This window comes from Dipodomys spectabilis, unplaced genomic scaffold, assembly GCF_019054845.1.
Source record: "Dipodomys spectabilis isolate Male_0828 unplaced genomic scaffold, ASM1905484v1 ptg000023l, whole genome shotgun sequence".
Lineage (NCBI taxonomy): Eukaryota > Metazoa > Chordata > Mammalia > Rodentia > Heteromyidae > Dipodomys > Dipodomys spectabilis.
The window spans coordinates 1,745,215-1,760,527 of record NW_024870700.1 but is presented as its reverse complement, the minus strand read 5'-3'; the positions used below and the strand labels follow the sequence as shown (position 1 = coordinate 1,760,527).

The 15,313-nt window shown below is 36.0% G+C and overlaps 1 protein-coding gene across 2 annotated transcripts in view; it reads right to left on the bottom strand.

The window, feature by feature from the left end:
- Nucleotides 1–15,313, bottom strand: part of Arhgap32 (Rho GTPase activating protein 32) — a 236,650-nt gene that overhangs the window by 49,519 nt on the left and 171,818 nt on the right. For both annotated transcript variants that reach the window (XM_042674912.1, XM_042674913.1), the window contains 2 exons: nucleotides 14,070–14,147; nucleotides 296–377 (listed from right to left, as the gene is read on the bottom strand). In XM_042674912.1, the coding sequence (XP_042530846.1) occupies nucleotides 296–377; nucleotides 14,070–14,147 (160 nt within the window). The remainder of the gene's footprint in view (nucleotides 1–295; nucleotides 378–14,069; nucleotides 14,148–15,313) is intronic.

Genomic DNA, 15,313 nt, shown 5'->3' with positions numbered 1-15,313 from the left:
TCTAATTAATCATGTAATACCCAGGTTAGTTCTACAAGCCCATTTTTAGTCACTTTATTTACTAGTAAGTTATGTAGTCTAATTGTATAACTGTAAAAGCAAGTAATAACAGAGCTTAACATAGCATATAATTCTTTAAAACTGTCTAAAAGTTTGAATGCATTTCTCAGGAAAGAAATCAAACCACTGAAAATGAAGAATGCAGCAAGTGCAAAGACCATCAGAACAAGCCACATACTTGACTAGAAGACATCTGTGTTTGTGAGCAATTGCTCCAAGGGAAAAATTCACTCACCTGGTTTTGGCACTGAGTTGGTCACTGACTGGGGAACTTTCTGGTTAATTAACTCCACACAATGACCAGGGAAGAGTCCCACCTAAAGAAAAGCAACACAGAAAGGATTCCAGAACAGCAAACGGACTAGAGGATGAACACTGCCAAGTCAGTTCCAGTAATGTACTCCCCAGGCCCTCCCAAATGATTCTGTTATTCCAAGACTCTGAAGAGCAGACGCCAATTACACAAACAAATAATAAAACAATCTGTTGCTATGAGTATATAGAGCTATGTGGGGTTCTCTGTCCAAATATCTATGTCTGCTTTTTTCAGTTTTTGTTTTTCACTTCACAAACTTCTTTTAAATCAACTAAGGTATTTAGACATCACAGGCTAGGCATGCAGCAGGTAAAATTTTTTCCTCTTTAATAATTCTCTCTGCCCCACATTTTAATCTAGTTGTATTGATACTTGTTGCTAATGTAATTACTGTCTTCCTTAAAGATTTTTTAATCCTAAATCAAAACTTAAATTATTGTATGAATTTTCTCTTCACTATCCTGCAGGCTTCACGGAATAAAATGATACAATTAAAGTAAATTTCTGAAACAATAATTCATCTAAAATCCTGGTATTCACTGCTGCTAAAGAGCCAGCAGCGCATGGTAAGAGGGAAAGTAACAGAGAAGAAATAGGTCACTTTCCCCAGGCTGGAAATAGGCAGGGCTAGCTTTGGAGAACACAACAACACATTCATCTTACAGCAGAACTACATAGACAGCTATAGCTAGAATCCAAACAGGCTGTATAGAAAAACACTGAGGTCAAGATAATCCAGAGATACTGTGTGGCTAATAGGATAAATGCAGAGATAAACATCCTAGGAAAAGAGTAGAAAGGAAACCTTTAACAATATTTATAGATGTTTTCGTAGATGTGGATATAAATGGGCTGCCATGCAGCAGATGTTAAAGCTAAAACATGAAAACTACATCACACTGAATCTCCTCTGTTGACAGACTCTGGGGAAGGATGGAACACACTTCCAAGAGTGTGACTCATCATGCACTTCTGAGCTACATAATTTCCATCTGTGTGGAATTATTTTCACATATCTATTTGCTGCATTCTTATATCAATTTCTGGATCAATACTTTGTGGTACTTAATAAAATTATGAAGATATAACCAGTTATCATGAGCAGAAAGTGAGTTATTACCACATTACCAGTTTTGCTTAAAAGATCTGGATTTGGCATTTTTAAACAATGCTCTCCAAAATGATGCTTTGTATAACTGCTTTGTTAGTGAAATTGTATAATGTATTCTACTCAAGTTTCTATTTCATTCAACAAGTAGAATTCTCCAAAGATTGGTTAAAACTAGGTAAAAATAACCTTGAAAAACCCTTCTATTTTTTTTTTAATGTGTTCTATGTCCTCTCTCATGGAATAAGAGGCATAAGTTGTTCTTAAATCTACCAGTTACTAAACTGGGTTTGCAACTCAGCTTCTCTATCTAAACAGGATAATAATAGGTAAAAATATGTAAACATTTAACATATTACAGGAAGGTAGGATGCATTTGTCAAATATTACTTGTTATTATCCTACTATATTGGGTACTGAAGACCTAGGGTTCCTCCATTAAACGGATAGGATGCATCCTACTGTATTTTGTATGTGTGTGTTTAAGCCTCCTTATTCTCAAACATACCTGTTAGAAAATCCTGATTCATTTCAATTTATAAATATCTGAAGTTTGCCATAGAGAAAAGATTCAAAAGTTATTAGCTCACTCATTTCCTAGGCTCCATGATCTGAAGTTAATCAGTTTCCTAATTTGTAACATTAGGAATACTATATGCACGGATAAATATTGTACATTATGTACATTATTATAACAGTATAGGTGAAAGCATCTACTTATCCTAGTTCTTTAGCTCAGCTATGTTTCATCAAATAAAAGCCAGTTTTCTATTGAGCACCCATGGCTCACACCTGTAATCCTCGCTACTCAAGAGGCTGAGATCTGAGGATTGCAATTTGAAGCCAACTGAAGCAGCAAAGTCATGAAACTCCCATCTTCAACTATCAGAAAAACTGGAGTGGAGCTCAAGTGGTAGAGTGCTGTCCTTGAACAAAAGAAGCTCAGAGACAGTGCACAGGACTTAAAGAAAACAAAAGAAGAAAAATCCCAAACAAACAAAAAAACCCACTCAGTTTTCTATTGCTGGTTTTTTGTGTTTTTTTTTTTTTGTCGGTTTTGGGGCTTGAACTCTGGGCTTGGGCGCTGTCCCTCAGCTCTTCAGCTCAAGGCGAGTGCTCTACCACTTGAGCCACAGCACCACTTCCGGTTTTCTAGTGGTTTATTGAAGATAAGAGTCTCACGGACTTTCCTGCCCGGGCTGGCTTTGAACCATGATCCTAAGAGCTCAGCCTCCTGAGTAGCTAGGATTACAGGCGTGAGCCACCGGGTGCCTGTTTTGTTTTTGTTTTGTTTTGTTTTAAGGAATGAATGAAGCTTACTGAACTGCTTCAGGGAGCTGTATAATATGTATTAGTTACATGTTTCATGCTTCTGTCTTAATGCAGTGGGCTCAGGTATATGGGCAAGTGTTACTTACATTATACAGGGGCACATCTAACGCTTAATTCCAATCCCTACTCTCAACATCCTTCCTTTTTGCACTGTAACATTACTACATGTTATCCATCTAGCTTTCCAGACACAGCATTCAGATGAAGCTAAGACATACATGAACACCACTGGGCTACTGTAGTTTCTCTCTTTGCTGTGAATGGAGGCATCACAGCTGGATCTGGAGTAGCCATCACTTGGCCACAATAAAAATCCAAGACAGTTTGAGAGCCTTTTGCCTACCACTGTGGAGCTGCTGGCTCACCTGCAGCAAGCATCTATATTTTCTTTTTACCTTTCTATTTCTTGAAGCCAAAGGCCTTTTAATAGTGAAGCAGTCCTTTATTTAAAGTAGTCAGTTTCATAACTCTGTTAAAGGATAACAGTTCTATTTTCCTATACAAATTTTTCATCATAACATAAAGTCACACTCTGTTAAAATATACTACACATAAGAACATATCCTGAGCATGCAACTCCTAAACATTTATACTTTTCTGACAAATACATAACATAGTATTTCACCACTGTAAGCAATTCTGATAAATCCAAACTGTCAAATGGTAAAAGTGACTGGAGTTCTGGCAGTATGATGTACTAAATGTGTTGTCTTGTTTTCCAGGTTATTCTTTCTGCAGCAGTGCTGTAAAGGGAGAAGGAAATTAGGTCAGGAGTCAAAAAATGAGACTCCTCTCTAGGAAGAATATGCAAGGGAAAGAAAAACCACCCTTTGGGCACATGATGACAAAGAAATGGGTAATAAAGACATGGTAAGAGAAGGAAGGGAACAATTTAGCGTAAGGCTGGTATAGATAGGTTAGGGAGGGGCTTCCAGTATGGTGCAAAGATCATTTTGGTAGTTTCTCCTCAGCTGTTTCAACTACAGTGAGAAGCTAGAGGGCTATTATTTCCTGTGCTGTGGTGTTAAATGTGTAATGACTGGCTCCCCATAGGGTAAATGGCCTTGATTTACAGAGTTCGCCATTAAAAACACCCATGCCATAGCTGGTTTCCAACTATCATCAGGACACAACTGAGCAGAAAATAGAAAAGAGATGCACAGTAGTACTTGTTTGTGTAGTACCTTTATCATACAAATCCATAAGATGAACAGCAAAAGCAGATAACTCTAAAATACTACCATTTTACCACTGTTAATGGTAAACTTACACACTCTGATATTTAATAATAGCTATGTTAAACAACTGTCCTATAAAAAATTCACCAAGATTTTATAATTGACACCAATTCACTACTCATCTAAAGCCAAGCAGGTGGTTCTATGCCTATTTACCACTAGTAGCTCCTAGAATTACTCTCCAACACTTTGCAAGTTCATAGCTTGCCCTCGGACTTTTAAGGAATGAAAGGGGTTACAACAGTGAATGAGTTGAAAACAAATTTGGTGTAACTTGGAGAGAATGTTAGATAGGAAACAACTGTAGTACAACAAGCCTTGACCTTTGGCAACAGAAGGGATGGGAAAAATCCTTGCTCAACAGTGGGACCTGATTCTAACCATAGTCTCTCAGAGGCAACCAACCAAACCCTAAAAGGCATTTCAACATAACAACATTCTTATCACTGACTTTTTAAAAAATCCTGCTTAATGTGTTTTTTTAATATAATTTATGTCTAGTGAAACTTCAGGATTATTGCACAGCAAAACCTTTTTTTAAGCTTAGTAAAGTACGTATCACATACTTATCCAATTGGGACTCTGGCTGCACAGTCAAACCCCCAATAGTTCATTTTCTGACTACAAGTTCCTGTCCTCCTGGTCCAGTGTTTACAGTTCATGAAAGGAGTACTAAAATCTGGAGATAACTCATTCCTTCATTCCTAGATCCCCCCCCAGAATACTATTTACCTTCCAACTTTTTTTTTCTTGACAAGTATGGATACTATGGTTGACCATTTGAATTTTTAAATCATACTTCTGGTTTCTTTGAAATATTAATCTTGTGTCAAACCAAGATAGAAAATCAATCCCCCAAAATAGAACCAGACTTCCTTACCTTCATGTCATATGTTTCTAAAGAAAAAAATCATGCCAAGCATAAGTGGCTCATGCCTGTAATCCTATCTTCTCAGGAGGCTAAGATTTGAGGATCACAGTTCAAAGCCAGACCAGATAAAAAAGTCCCCGTGAGACTCTTCTCTCCAATTAACCACTCAAAAAAGAGAAGTGGCACTGTGGCTCAAGTGGTAGAACACTAGCTTTGGGCACAAAGAGGCTCAGGAACAGCACCCAGGCCCTGAGTTCAAACCTACATCCAACCAAAAAAAAATCACATCAGTGAAGAAATTCAAACTAATATAAATTCATAGACTTTTGTCCAGAAATGGCTATTATTTTTTCCCCAGTACCAAAACATTCTTGAGGATCTATTCTTTAGGCCGTGTGGTATGACCCTTTTTCAGCACCACCTCAGCAGACCTAGAGGCATATCAGTAAACCAGCAGTCTATCTATGATTTTGAAATTAGGTCCAAACCTTTAGTTATTTCTACTAAGCTGTGAGAACTAGAAAACAATATTTTTCAAAAATAAGAGACAAAAACAGTAGCTTCCCGTGTGCCAAATAAATTTAAAAAAAATGAGAGAAGCTTAATCAATTCCTTATTTCCTAGTTCCTGGCTCTATTATTTGTGTGGAGCTGGGATCTTTGAGGCTTCCACCTTAAATCTCCCTCTCTTATTCTGTTTTAACTTCCACAAAAACACCACATGACTTCTGGTTTCTCTGCTGATTTATATCATCTTTAAATGTTAGTTACCTAGTTTCCATTTAAAAATTATTCTTGCAGTTGAATTTAAAAAATATATTAAAAATATTCTTGCAGACTAGAAACTCAGAAGTAACTTCGGAAATCAGGGTATCGATCTGGATTTGGGCAAAGACATGGCATCCAAAGCTAAAGGAGTAGTAAAAAGGCAGACTGCTCCAAACTAGAGAGATCTAAGGGTAAAGATGACTAGAAAGGCAGAAGAACTTTAAAAATATTTTCTCAAAAGAAAGTATCAGGAAAGGCCAAATCAGATACTGGTAAGAGTTTAGGTAATAGGAATAGTGAAATAAGTGTGTTTTCATTAAGCTAAATAGAGTGTACAGATAATTCAGGAGAAGAAAGTGAGGGTGAAGTGTTTAAGAATGGATTTGTGATAAATGCTGAAGGAAGCCAGGACATCCCCAAAAGCATGAAGAGAATCACTGACCTGAAGAATATTAACACAGAGAACTCTCTGCTTTCCCTCTGTTTGCCTAAAACAGACCACAGTGGCAAGAGGAGATTTTCTATTCTCCCATCACTCCTGCTTGCCACCTAAAGAGAGGGTATACAAGCTGCTTTAGTACCTTCACCAGCCCAGAAACGACACTAGAACAATCGGGAAGCCAGCCTTACTTATTAGTTTATTTTCCACAGATCTTCCCTCAGTTTCTTGCCTTTTGGAGCTTAGAATTGCTTTCTTTTGTCACTTCTCTATAAAGTTTATTGTGCATATCCATATATTGCTGAAGATAATACATGCATGCCAGACTTGAGGCAAGGGCCTGCAGTTACTTTCACTGAGGTTTCTTTCATGTTATGTGCCTTGAACTTGTTAATAAAATTTGATTGTTTTTGTCTGTTTTATGTTAGAAGAGTTTTGTGCCAACTACACTTCTGATAGTTGTGTAAAAACTATTGTTTTCTCCCCCTCCATGAAATGATAGGCCTAGAATCTAGGCGAAATGAGCACAAGAAAGGAAGGATGCAGGTAATGAGGCAGAACGGGAAGAAATGATGAAATGATCGTATCAAATTCAATACCTAACTATTGACTGCACAGCAAATAACCAAAGAAATACAATTTCTTTTCCTAGTTACTCAAGGAAACACATAAGATAAAACTAATTACACGTACTTTAAAATTATAACTATTTTGCCTTACCCTTCCTTCCCTGGAAAGATTAAGGATTGAGGAAGACATTCAAAAGACATGGAATAGAAAAGAGCAATGTGTGTGTAACACGGAGAGAAATGATCGTTAAACATGGCAGAATGGTGAGCTTAAAAAATAAGAGTAGTGAAAAATAAAACTGGAAAAAGACAGTGATGTAGAATTCATGGATGAATTTTAATATAATGACAAGGAGATAGGAAGTTTCTTTTTCTAAGCATGAGAGGGAGGCAGAAACAGGTATGTTTTAGGAAGAAAACTCTAGTAGTGTGTGTCTTTCCAAGCAGAAGGAAGGAAAGTAAGAAAGCTGAATGCCATTAAAGTAGCATCTGACTACAAACAGGAGATAATAAAAACCTAAAATATGAAAATGGAATGGAAAAGGGTAAATGAATAAAAGAGACACAGAATTAAAGGAAATAGAAACTATCAACTAGATTGGATGCACAATCAAACTTAGATAAAGAATGCATCTGCAAAGTTTTCTTCTGTATGAGGTATAATTGGCAAACAAACTGCACAGTTAAAAATGTACATTCTGTTAAACGAGCATCTTTGCAATCAAGATTACAAATGTATACATAAATCCAAATGTTCCCTTGTTTCTGTTTATAATTCCTTCTCTCCCACTCTTTCTTAACCCTTCTTCTGGGCAACTTCTAATCTATTTTCTGTTACTCTGCATTTCCTCTAATTTTATATGGAGTCACGTGGAATGAACTTGCGTTTACTGTCTTCTTCCATGCAACATATCTATTCTATCATTCATGATGCTGCTTTTATCAGTGATTCATTCCTTTTAATTCTGATGTAATATTTCACTGTATGAATACAATCACTGGTCTATTCATTGATCTATAGTTAATAGGTATAAGGGATTTTTACAGTTTTGAACTATAAAGGTGCTATAAACACATTCAAGTTTCATACCTTGGAATAGAACGGATAGGTCATATAATAAGTATTTATTTGACCTAAGCAAATGTCAAGCTGTTTTCCAAACTGCTGGTGGTAACTCACATTCCCATGGGCACAGTAGGAGAGTTTTAATTCTTCTACAAGCTCAGCACTCCAGTAAGTATGGGGCTATGCCTTGCTGCTGTTTTAATTCTGTAAGGGTTATTGATCTGACCATCTCCTTCATGGATTTGCCACTCATGTCCCTTGGTGATGTGTATATTCCAATCTTTGCTACTTTTCAACAGAATTATGTTTCTTAATGAGTTTAGAGAGTTTGTGTATATACTGTACACAAACTCAGTTATAATATCAGATACAACTACTGCAAATATTTTCTCCCAGTCTCTGAATTGTCCTCTTAGTTTCCTTATACTGGCTTTCAAAGGGCAGGATGATTACATTTTGATAAAAACACACTGTTTTATTTTATTAATTGCTTTCTTGATGTTATATTTAAGAAATCTTTACCTAATCTGAAGCTGCAAGTGCTTTCCCCAAGTTTTTTCTTTTTGTTTACACTTTACTTTGGGATATATGATCCATTTGACTTAAATTTTGCAGATGCTGCAAGAAATAAAGTATTTTGGAAGCAAAAATATTCCATGATCTTCACTGAACTGACTTTATTGAAAATCACTTCCAGGTATGCAGGAGATTGTTTCTAGACTTCTTGTTCAGTTCCATTGATCTATGTACCTCTATTTGACTAATACTACATACTCTTTGGTACTGGTATATCTTTATAGTCAAGACACAAGTAGTGTTATTGTTCTAAATCCACTATTTTTGGAATTTATTTCTGCTCTACTCTTCTAGGTCCTTGAATTCCCATATAAACTGTTAATCAGCTTGTTGATTAAGTTTGCTGAGATTTTGATTGGAATCAATTTGGGGGAAAATACAGGCTCCATTTACTTGGGTCTTCTTTAATTTCAATCAGTAATACTGTATGGTTTTCAGTGTACAGATCATTCACATCTTTTTTGACTTAATGCTTCAATTCTGAGAACTACCTTTAAAGTAAAAAGACTCTCATGAAGTTGTCCCAAGTATTTATATCTACATAGATATAGTCAAAGACTTAAGTTACTTTCCTTTTATGTCTCTTAAACTTGAAAATTTAAAATCTAAAAAAAGCTGTATCTGAAGGTTCAAAAAAAGGGAAACACAAAATTAGAGCTCACCATTTTAGTGTTCTGGTCCATGCCATACACTTAATAGTTTTGTTAAACAGAACACTTTATCAAATTTCCTTGTCTCTAGATTCTGTCACTATAAAATGGCAGTTTAGAATCAGATGGTTCACTGCCATCTTTTCTATACAAATCTATGACTCATGCCAGGAGACTAATAAAAGTCACGAGTGCCCATTAAATAACTGTGATCTGCATTTGGTCTAGAGTGTATCAATTTCAATGTAAGCTCAACACTAAACAGCTGGAAAATAAGTGGGAAGGTGTTCCTTCTTTTGTGAAATGAGATAACAGCAACGTTTTTGCAAAAAAGAATTATAGATTAACAGAAAGAATTTAGAACAGTTTGAGCACTCAAGAAGTGCTAACACTTTTAATTGTAGTATCACATTCTCTCTTTTTCTTAAAATTATGAAAAAAATTATCAACAATATGAGTTCCCATTCTTTAACTGGAAAGGAAACATTCTGGTGTATTTGAATAATGATAAAGTACAGTTTTGTTTTCCAGGGTATTAGAGCAATAACATTTCTAGATATGAACATTTTTCAGATTTGTCTGAAAATCAATAACTTAAAAGCATATTAAAATTTTATAGTATGGAATTTTATCATCTGTAAATTGCTTTTTCAATAGTTGTACACAAAAATGCTCACACAATATTCTGGGATAACAATAAAAAATAAAATAGCTGATACTTGATCAACTTGTAGAAAACTAAGAGGACATAGATGTATAAACTTCTGTCAGTTCCACTAGACTAAGTGTATTGCAAATGTGTTTTAAAGGGAGATCTATAGCAAGGAAGGAAGGACAAAACAGTTGGTGAACTGTGTTTAGCTTCTCCTGTACACACGATAAACAATGTGCATCTCACATTTTGTACACGGTAATTACCTGAGGAACTTGTTGAAACTCTGACTCCAGCTCTATGTTAACAATCAACATCCAGTTTTAACATGCTTCTCGAATCATTGTGATGCCAGTGGTTGCACATAAAATTTAACTCTGAACTAAAGAAACAAATCTCAAAAATCTCAAACACAGTAATGTTATATTTGTATATTACCTTTTACCTACAAGGGCTTCCCAAGGCCTCACCCCATTCCAACAATCGTCTCCACACAGGAACACAAGTCTGACAGTGACAACCATTACTTTGAAAACAAAGAAATAAACAGAAGGTTTTTTTTCCCTTGAAGTATATTTCATGATGAAATATCTCAAAAATCAAAGATAAAAAATTCAAGATACTCCACAAGAGAGAAAGCCACGGATTTCAGAATTTCAAATTACTGGAGTTAAGAGAATTTCACACTTCCTACTCCTAGATGTTTAAGAAAAGAAAGTCATGATGTAATTTAAACACACGAATGAACCTATCCTTCTGTTCCCAAGGAGAAATTATGGTGTAGCTAAAGATAAAAGAGTAAATAGAACTTGGCAAAGTGCTGACCTTTACCAACACCAGCCGACTGCCAGAGTTCACCTAAAGCATAGAGATAAAACACACAAAGTCAGCCTCACATCCTCCCCAAATGCTGAAATAAAATTTGGGGGCTTAGACCCTGGGATTTAATCTTTTGAATGTGGTTCCCTAGTGAATCTTATACTCACTCAGTGGCAAAGAGAGAAGAACACTCTTCTTTGGTGACTCACCTTATAGAATATTTTACACTTACACAATGATGTGGACAATTTATAAGTCAACACTTTTTTTTTTAATATCTAAAGACTGGAATTCATCCACATATTCACCAAGTTGGGAACAAGTAAGTAAGTTATAGTAAAGTTTCTTCCAAAATAATACTATTTCGCTACAGAAAATGATAGAAGTTGGACATTGGTGGTTCATCTCTCTATGATCCTAGCTACTCAGAAGGCTGAGATGTAAGAATCAGGGTTCAAAGCTAGCAAAGGAAGACAAATCTGCTAGATTCTTATCTGCAAATAACCAGTAAAATGTCAGAACTGGAAGCAAGTGGTAGAGCATTAGATGTTGAGACAAAAAACAAGCCAGAGTGAGAGGGCCTGACTTTAAGAGCCAGGATGACACAACAACAACAACAAACCTGTAACACACATACATACACACATACACACAAAAAACTCAAACAACAAAGAATCACTACCACCACCACTACCACAACAGCAAAACCACAGAGGCATCTAAGATTTCCTTCAGCTGCTAGACAGATGAACCGGCACTTCTCAAGTACTCAATATTTGGACATAATTTTTTAAAAAGAGCTATTAAAGATAAATACATTGGCATATCTATAGTTCTAGATTTTAAACAATGATTTTAAAAAGGAAGAATCAAACCATTGAGCCTAGAAAAGACACTGAAGAAGAATCTTAACTGCATATTACTAAACAAAGAAATCACCCAGAAAAGCAGACCACACTGGTGAATGATTCCAATAATATTACAGCCGGAAAAAGGAAAACTCTAATGATAATAAAAGATGTGTGGTTCCTGTGGTTCAACAGGAAGGAGAGACAAATACGTGGTGAAGTACAGCAGTTTTAAGAGAGTTATAATATTCTCTATGAAACTACAATGATGAATAATGAGTCAGGTGTCAAATCCTGTACAGCATTCACCATCAAGAATGAACCCTGATGTAAATGATGGTGTGACAGCATATCAACACTGGCTTATTCATAACAAAAGACGAAAAATGTTTTGCGATCATGGTTAGGAATTCCAATTGCTCTTTTATCCATGTGACTCTGGCCTGGGTGTTCTACAGTTCTAGAAACTGTGCTTATTCCAGTAAACGGAGTCAGCAGCCGATAGGTGTTGGTAAAAGTCAGCACTTGCTAGTTCTATTTCATGTACTATAAAACAAGATGTAAATAACAGAAAAGCTATGAAATTCCAAGAAGCATCTGCTCAATTATGCTGGAAATTTAAAACTATACTAAAAACAGACATTAATTATTTTTAAAGGTAATATTTTACAGAAAAAACACACAAAATAAATACAAATGTCTCCATTCTGACCTGTCACCATCCATCTACACATAAATATATGAAATACCAGGAATTCAGGCATACTTTACACTAGAGAAATTTTAAGTCTGAATATTGTCCTTCCTCAAGGGGGATCATACAAAAATTCTCTTATAAAGAATATGTTTCTCTCTAATTTTTAATTTCTGGATTTTCAAAATTAAAAATTTTAAGTAGCTTCTGCTATAACATATGTACTACATAAAATAAGGCCCACTGGTAACATACAGTATTTAGCAGTTGTTAGCAGACACCAGGTGCATATGGGCTTCAGTAAGCCTGTGGCAGGGCCATGAGGTTTTGTGTTCCAATAAGCTGACTTGAACTAACCAGAGTTGCTCTACTGTCAACTTACACAGAACACTAGGTTCTGTGTGAGCTGTTGTTTGATTAAATAACTACACAGGGTTTAAAATTACATAAAGACTATTGGATTAAGCTATTATTCCAGTTATTTTAAAATTAAAAACCACATACAATAAGTTCTCATGTACAATTAGAAATTCTTCATCTTTCAACAAAGCATCTCAGGAGGGATGTGTAACACAGATACCTTCAGTAGCCAGAGGACAAGCATTCAGGGCAGGCATAAGTATACTATTCATTATATAAGAGCCCGACACATAGTGACAATAATGTTCTCTCCAGTGAACAGACATACTCTGCAGCGCACAGCTGACTAATCTTTACTGAACTCCTTGCTAGTTGGGAAGGAAAGATATTCCCTTCTATGGTGCAGAAAACTGGTGGAGAGTGTTAGAGGCATGGGCCAAGTGGTAGAGTACCTGCCTAGCAAACACAACATCCTGAGATCAGAAAGGGACAGGTGCTAGTAGATTGCACTTACAATCCTAGCTACTGAGGGGGCTGAGAACTAAGGATCATGGTTCAAAGCCAGCTTTGGTAAGAAAGTCTGCATGTTTCTTATCTCCAATTAGCCACCAAAAAGGCAGAAGTAGATCTGTAGCTCACATGTTCGAGTGCCAGCCTTGAGCACAAAAGCTCAGAAACAGCACCCAGGCCCTGAGTTCAAGCCCCCAGAAGGAAACAAAAACAAAAAAAAACCACAGAAAAATCTATCTTTTTTTTTTTTTTTGGTCAGTCGTGGTGCCTGAATTCTGGGCCTCGGTGCTGTCCCTCAGCTCTTTAGCTCAAGGCTAGCGCTCTACCACTTGAGCCGCAGCACCACTTCTGGCTTTTTCCTGCATATGTGGTGCTGAGGAATTGAACCCAGGGCCTCATGCATGCAAGGCATGCACTCTTCCACTGAGCCACCTTCCCAGCCCAAACCTATCTATCTTATGTGCTAGGTCAATTAACAAAAAAAACAAAAAACTAATGCTAGGTCAATTTAAAAGACAGCGTTGTCAGAACTCAAATTGTTTAGAAGGGAAAAATAAATGGAACAGCTGTAGATTCTGTTGTTCTGCAATTAGTACACTAAATTTGTATGAATGGTCATTTATTTTAAAAATACTCATCAATGGTTCTGAAAAGAAAACATATATGAGTCATGATTTAAAACTACTAATAATGAAGATGGTCCTCAGAACTGAGATTCTTCTCACATTCTGCCTATGCTACCATTTAGAGATGAAGAAGCAGAAGAGACAAGCAACTGCAAAACCAATGAGACAAAGGAATCCAAGTCTAATGTCATCATCATCTTCCTTTTCTTTTTCTTTTTTGCTAGTCCTGGGGCTTGAACGCTGGACCTGGGCATTGTCCCTGAGCTTCTTTTTGCTTAAGGCTAGAATTCTACGACTTGAGCCTCAGTCCCACTTGCAGCTTTTTTGAGTAGTTTATTGGAGATAAGAGTCTCATGGACTTTCCTGTCTGGGCTGGATCCTCAGATCTCAGCTTTCGAGTAGCTAGGATTACAGGCATGAGCCATTGGCACCCGGCTCATCTTTATTTTCTATCACTGCAGACAAAATTTCTGATGACTAAAACCATGGGCAGTACTTTTTATAAACAGAAATATTAATGAAAAAGAAAAGGGTTATGATTTCTCATAGCTAACTTTTTGTGGCTTACCTGAAATCCATGCTTGCCTCTCCACCATGTACTTAGCACTTTGGGGGGCATGTCAATAACAGAAACGATGTCTCCCACCTAGGAGAACCAATTTTTATATAAAATGGTTTATTTATAAATTTTTATATTATTATATCTCGAATTAACTGTTTAATCTTGACCTAGCTATACAAAAAGTAAAGTACTATTTTATGTTCTGCCTAGTAATTTCTGATGAAACATATTATTTTAAGAATCATACCTTTCATTAAGCAGTTTTACAAAAAGTTAAATAGCATAAAAACTGTGATACAGCTACCATTGTATGTAAGTTCAGAAGCCAAATCTAGTGTTAATGCTAAGCATCATCTCATCATTATTATGGCTGTTAAAATGCAATCTCCAGTTTATGACAGTTAGGATTTACTACAGTATAAATGCAATATGCATTTAGTAGAAACTCTAATTCACCTTTTAGTGAGTTATATGTTGTGTGTAATACTCTGGTGATGCTGGACAGCAGTTCCCAGTCCACAGTGTAATCAATGGGCAAGCAACTGTATTCTAGAGTTTTCTTAGCTAGGATGCTAAATAGGTTAGGATGCTAAATGTTAAATACATTTGTTTTGTCTTGAGGCACAGTCTTATTATGCATCCCAGGCTGACCTGAAATCCATGATACTCTTGCCTCAGCCTCCTCAATAATGATATTACAGGCATATACCACCATATCTACCTAAATGCAGTTTTTACTTAATGAAATTTTCAACTTAAATTTGGCTGAAATCCCATCCTCAGCCAAGGTACTTCTGTAGTTAGTCAATAATGTCACTACAAATGACTGACTCACTTTGCTTCGAATACTACTAATGAGATAATACTAACTACCAAGCACAATTTACTAAACATTTGACATATCTTATTTAATCACATATGAAAAGACGTAAGAGGAGTATTAATATGTGTAAAATTTTATAACTCCATTTCTTTCATTAGATACTACAATATAATATTCCATAAAGGGCTATTTTTTTCCATTGGAGATCATAAAGGAATGAATTTATACAACTCTAAACAAAATCATAAATATAAAAATTATAATAATTGTTGTATGATATTTATTTATTTACATTCATTAATCAGGGTGGAAGTGTGGCTCAAGCAGAAAAGCAATTACCTAGCAAGTGTAAATCTCAGAGTTCAAACTCCAGTATCACCCAAAAAAAAAAAAGTGTGTGTGTGTGTGTGTGTGTGTGTGCATACAT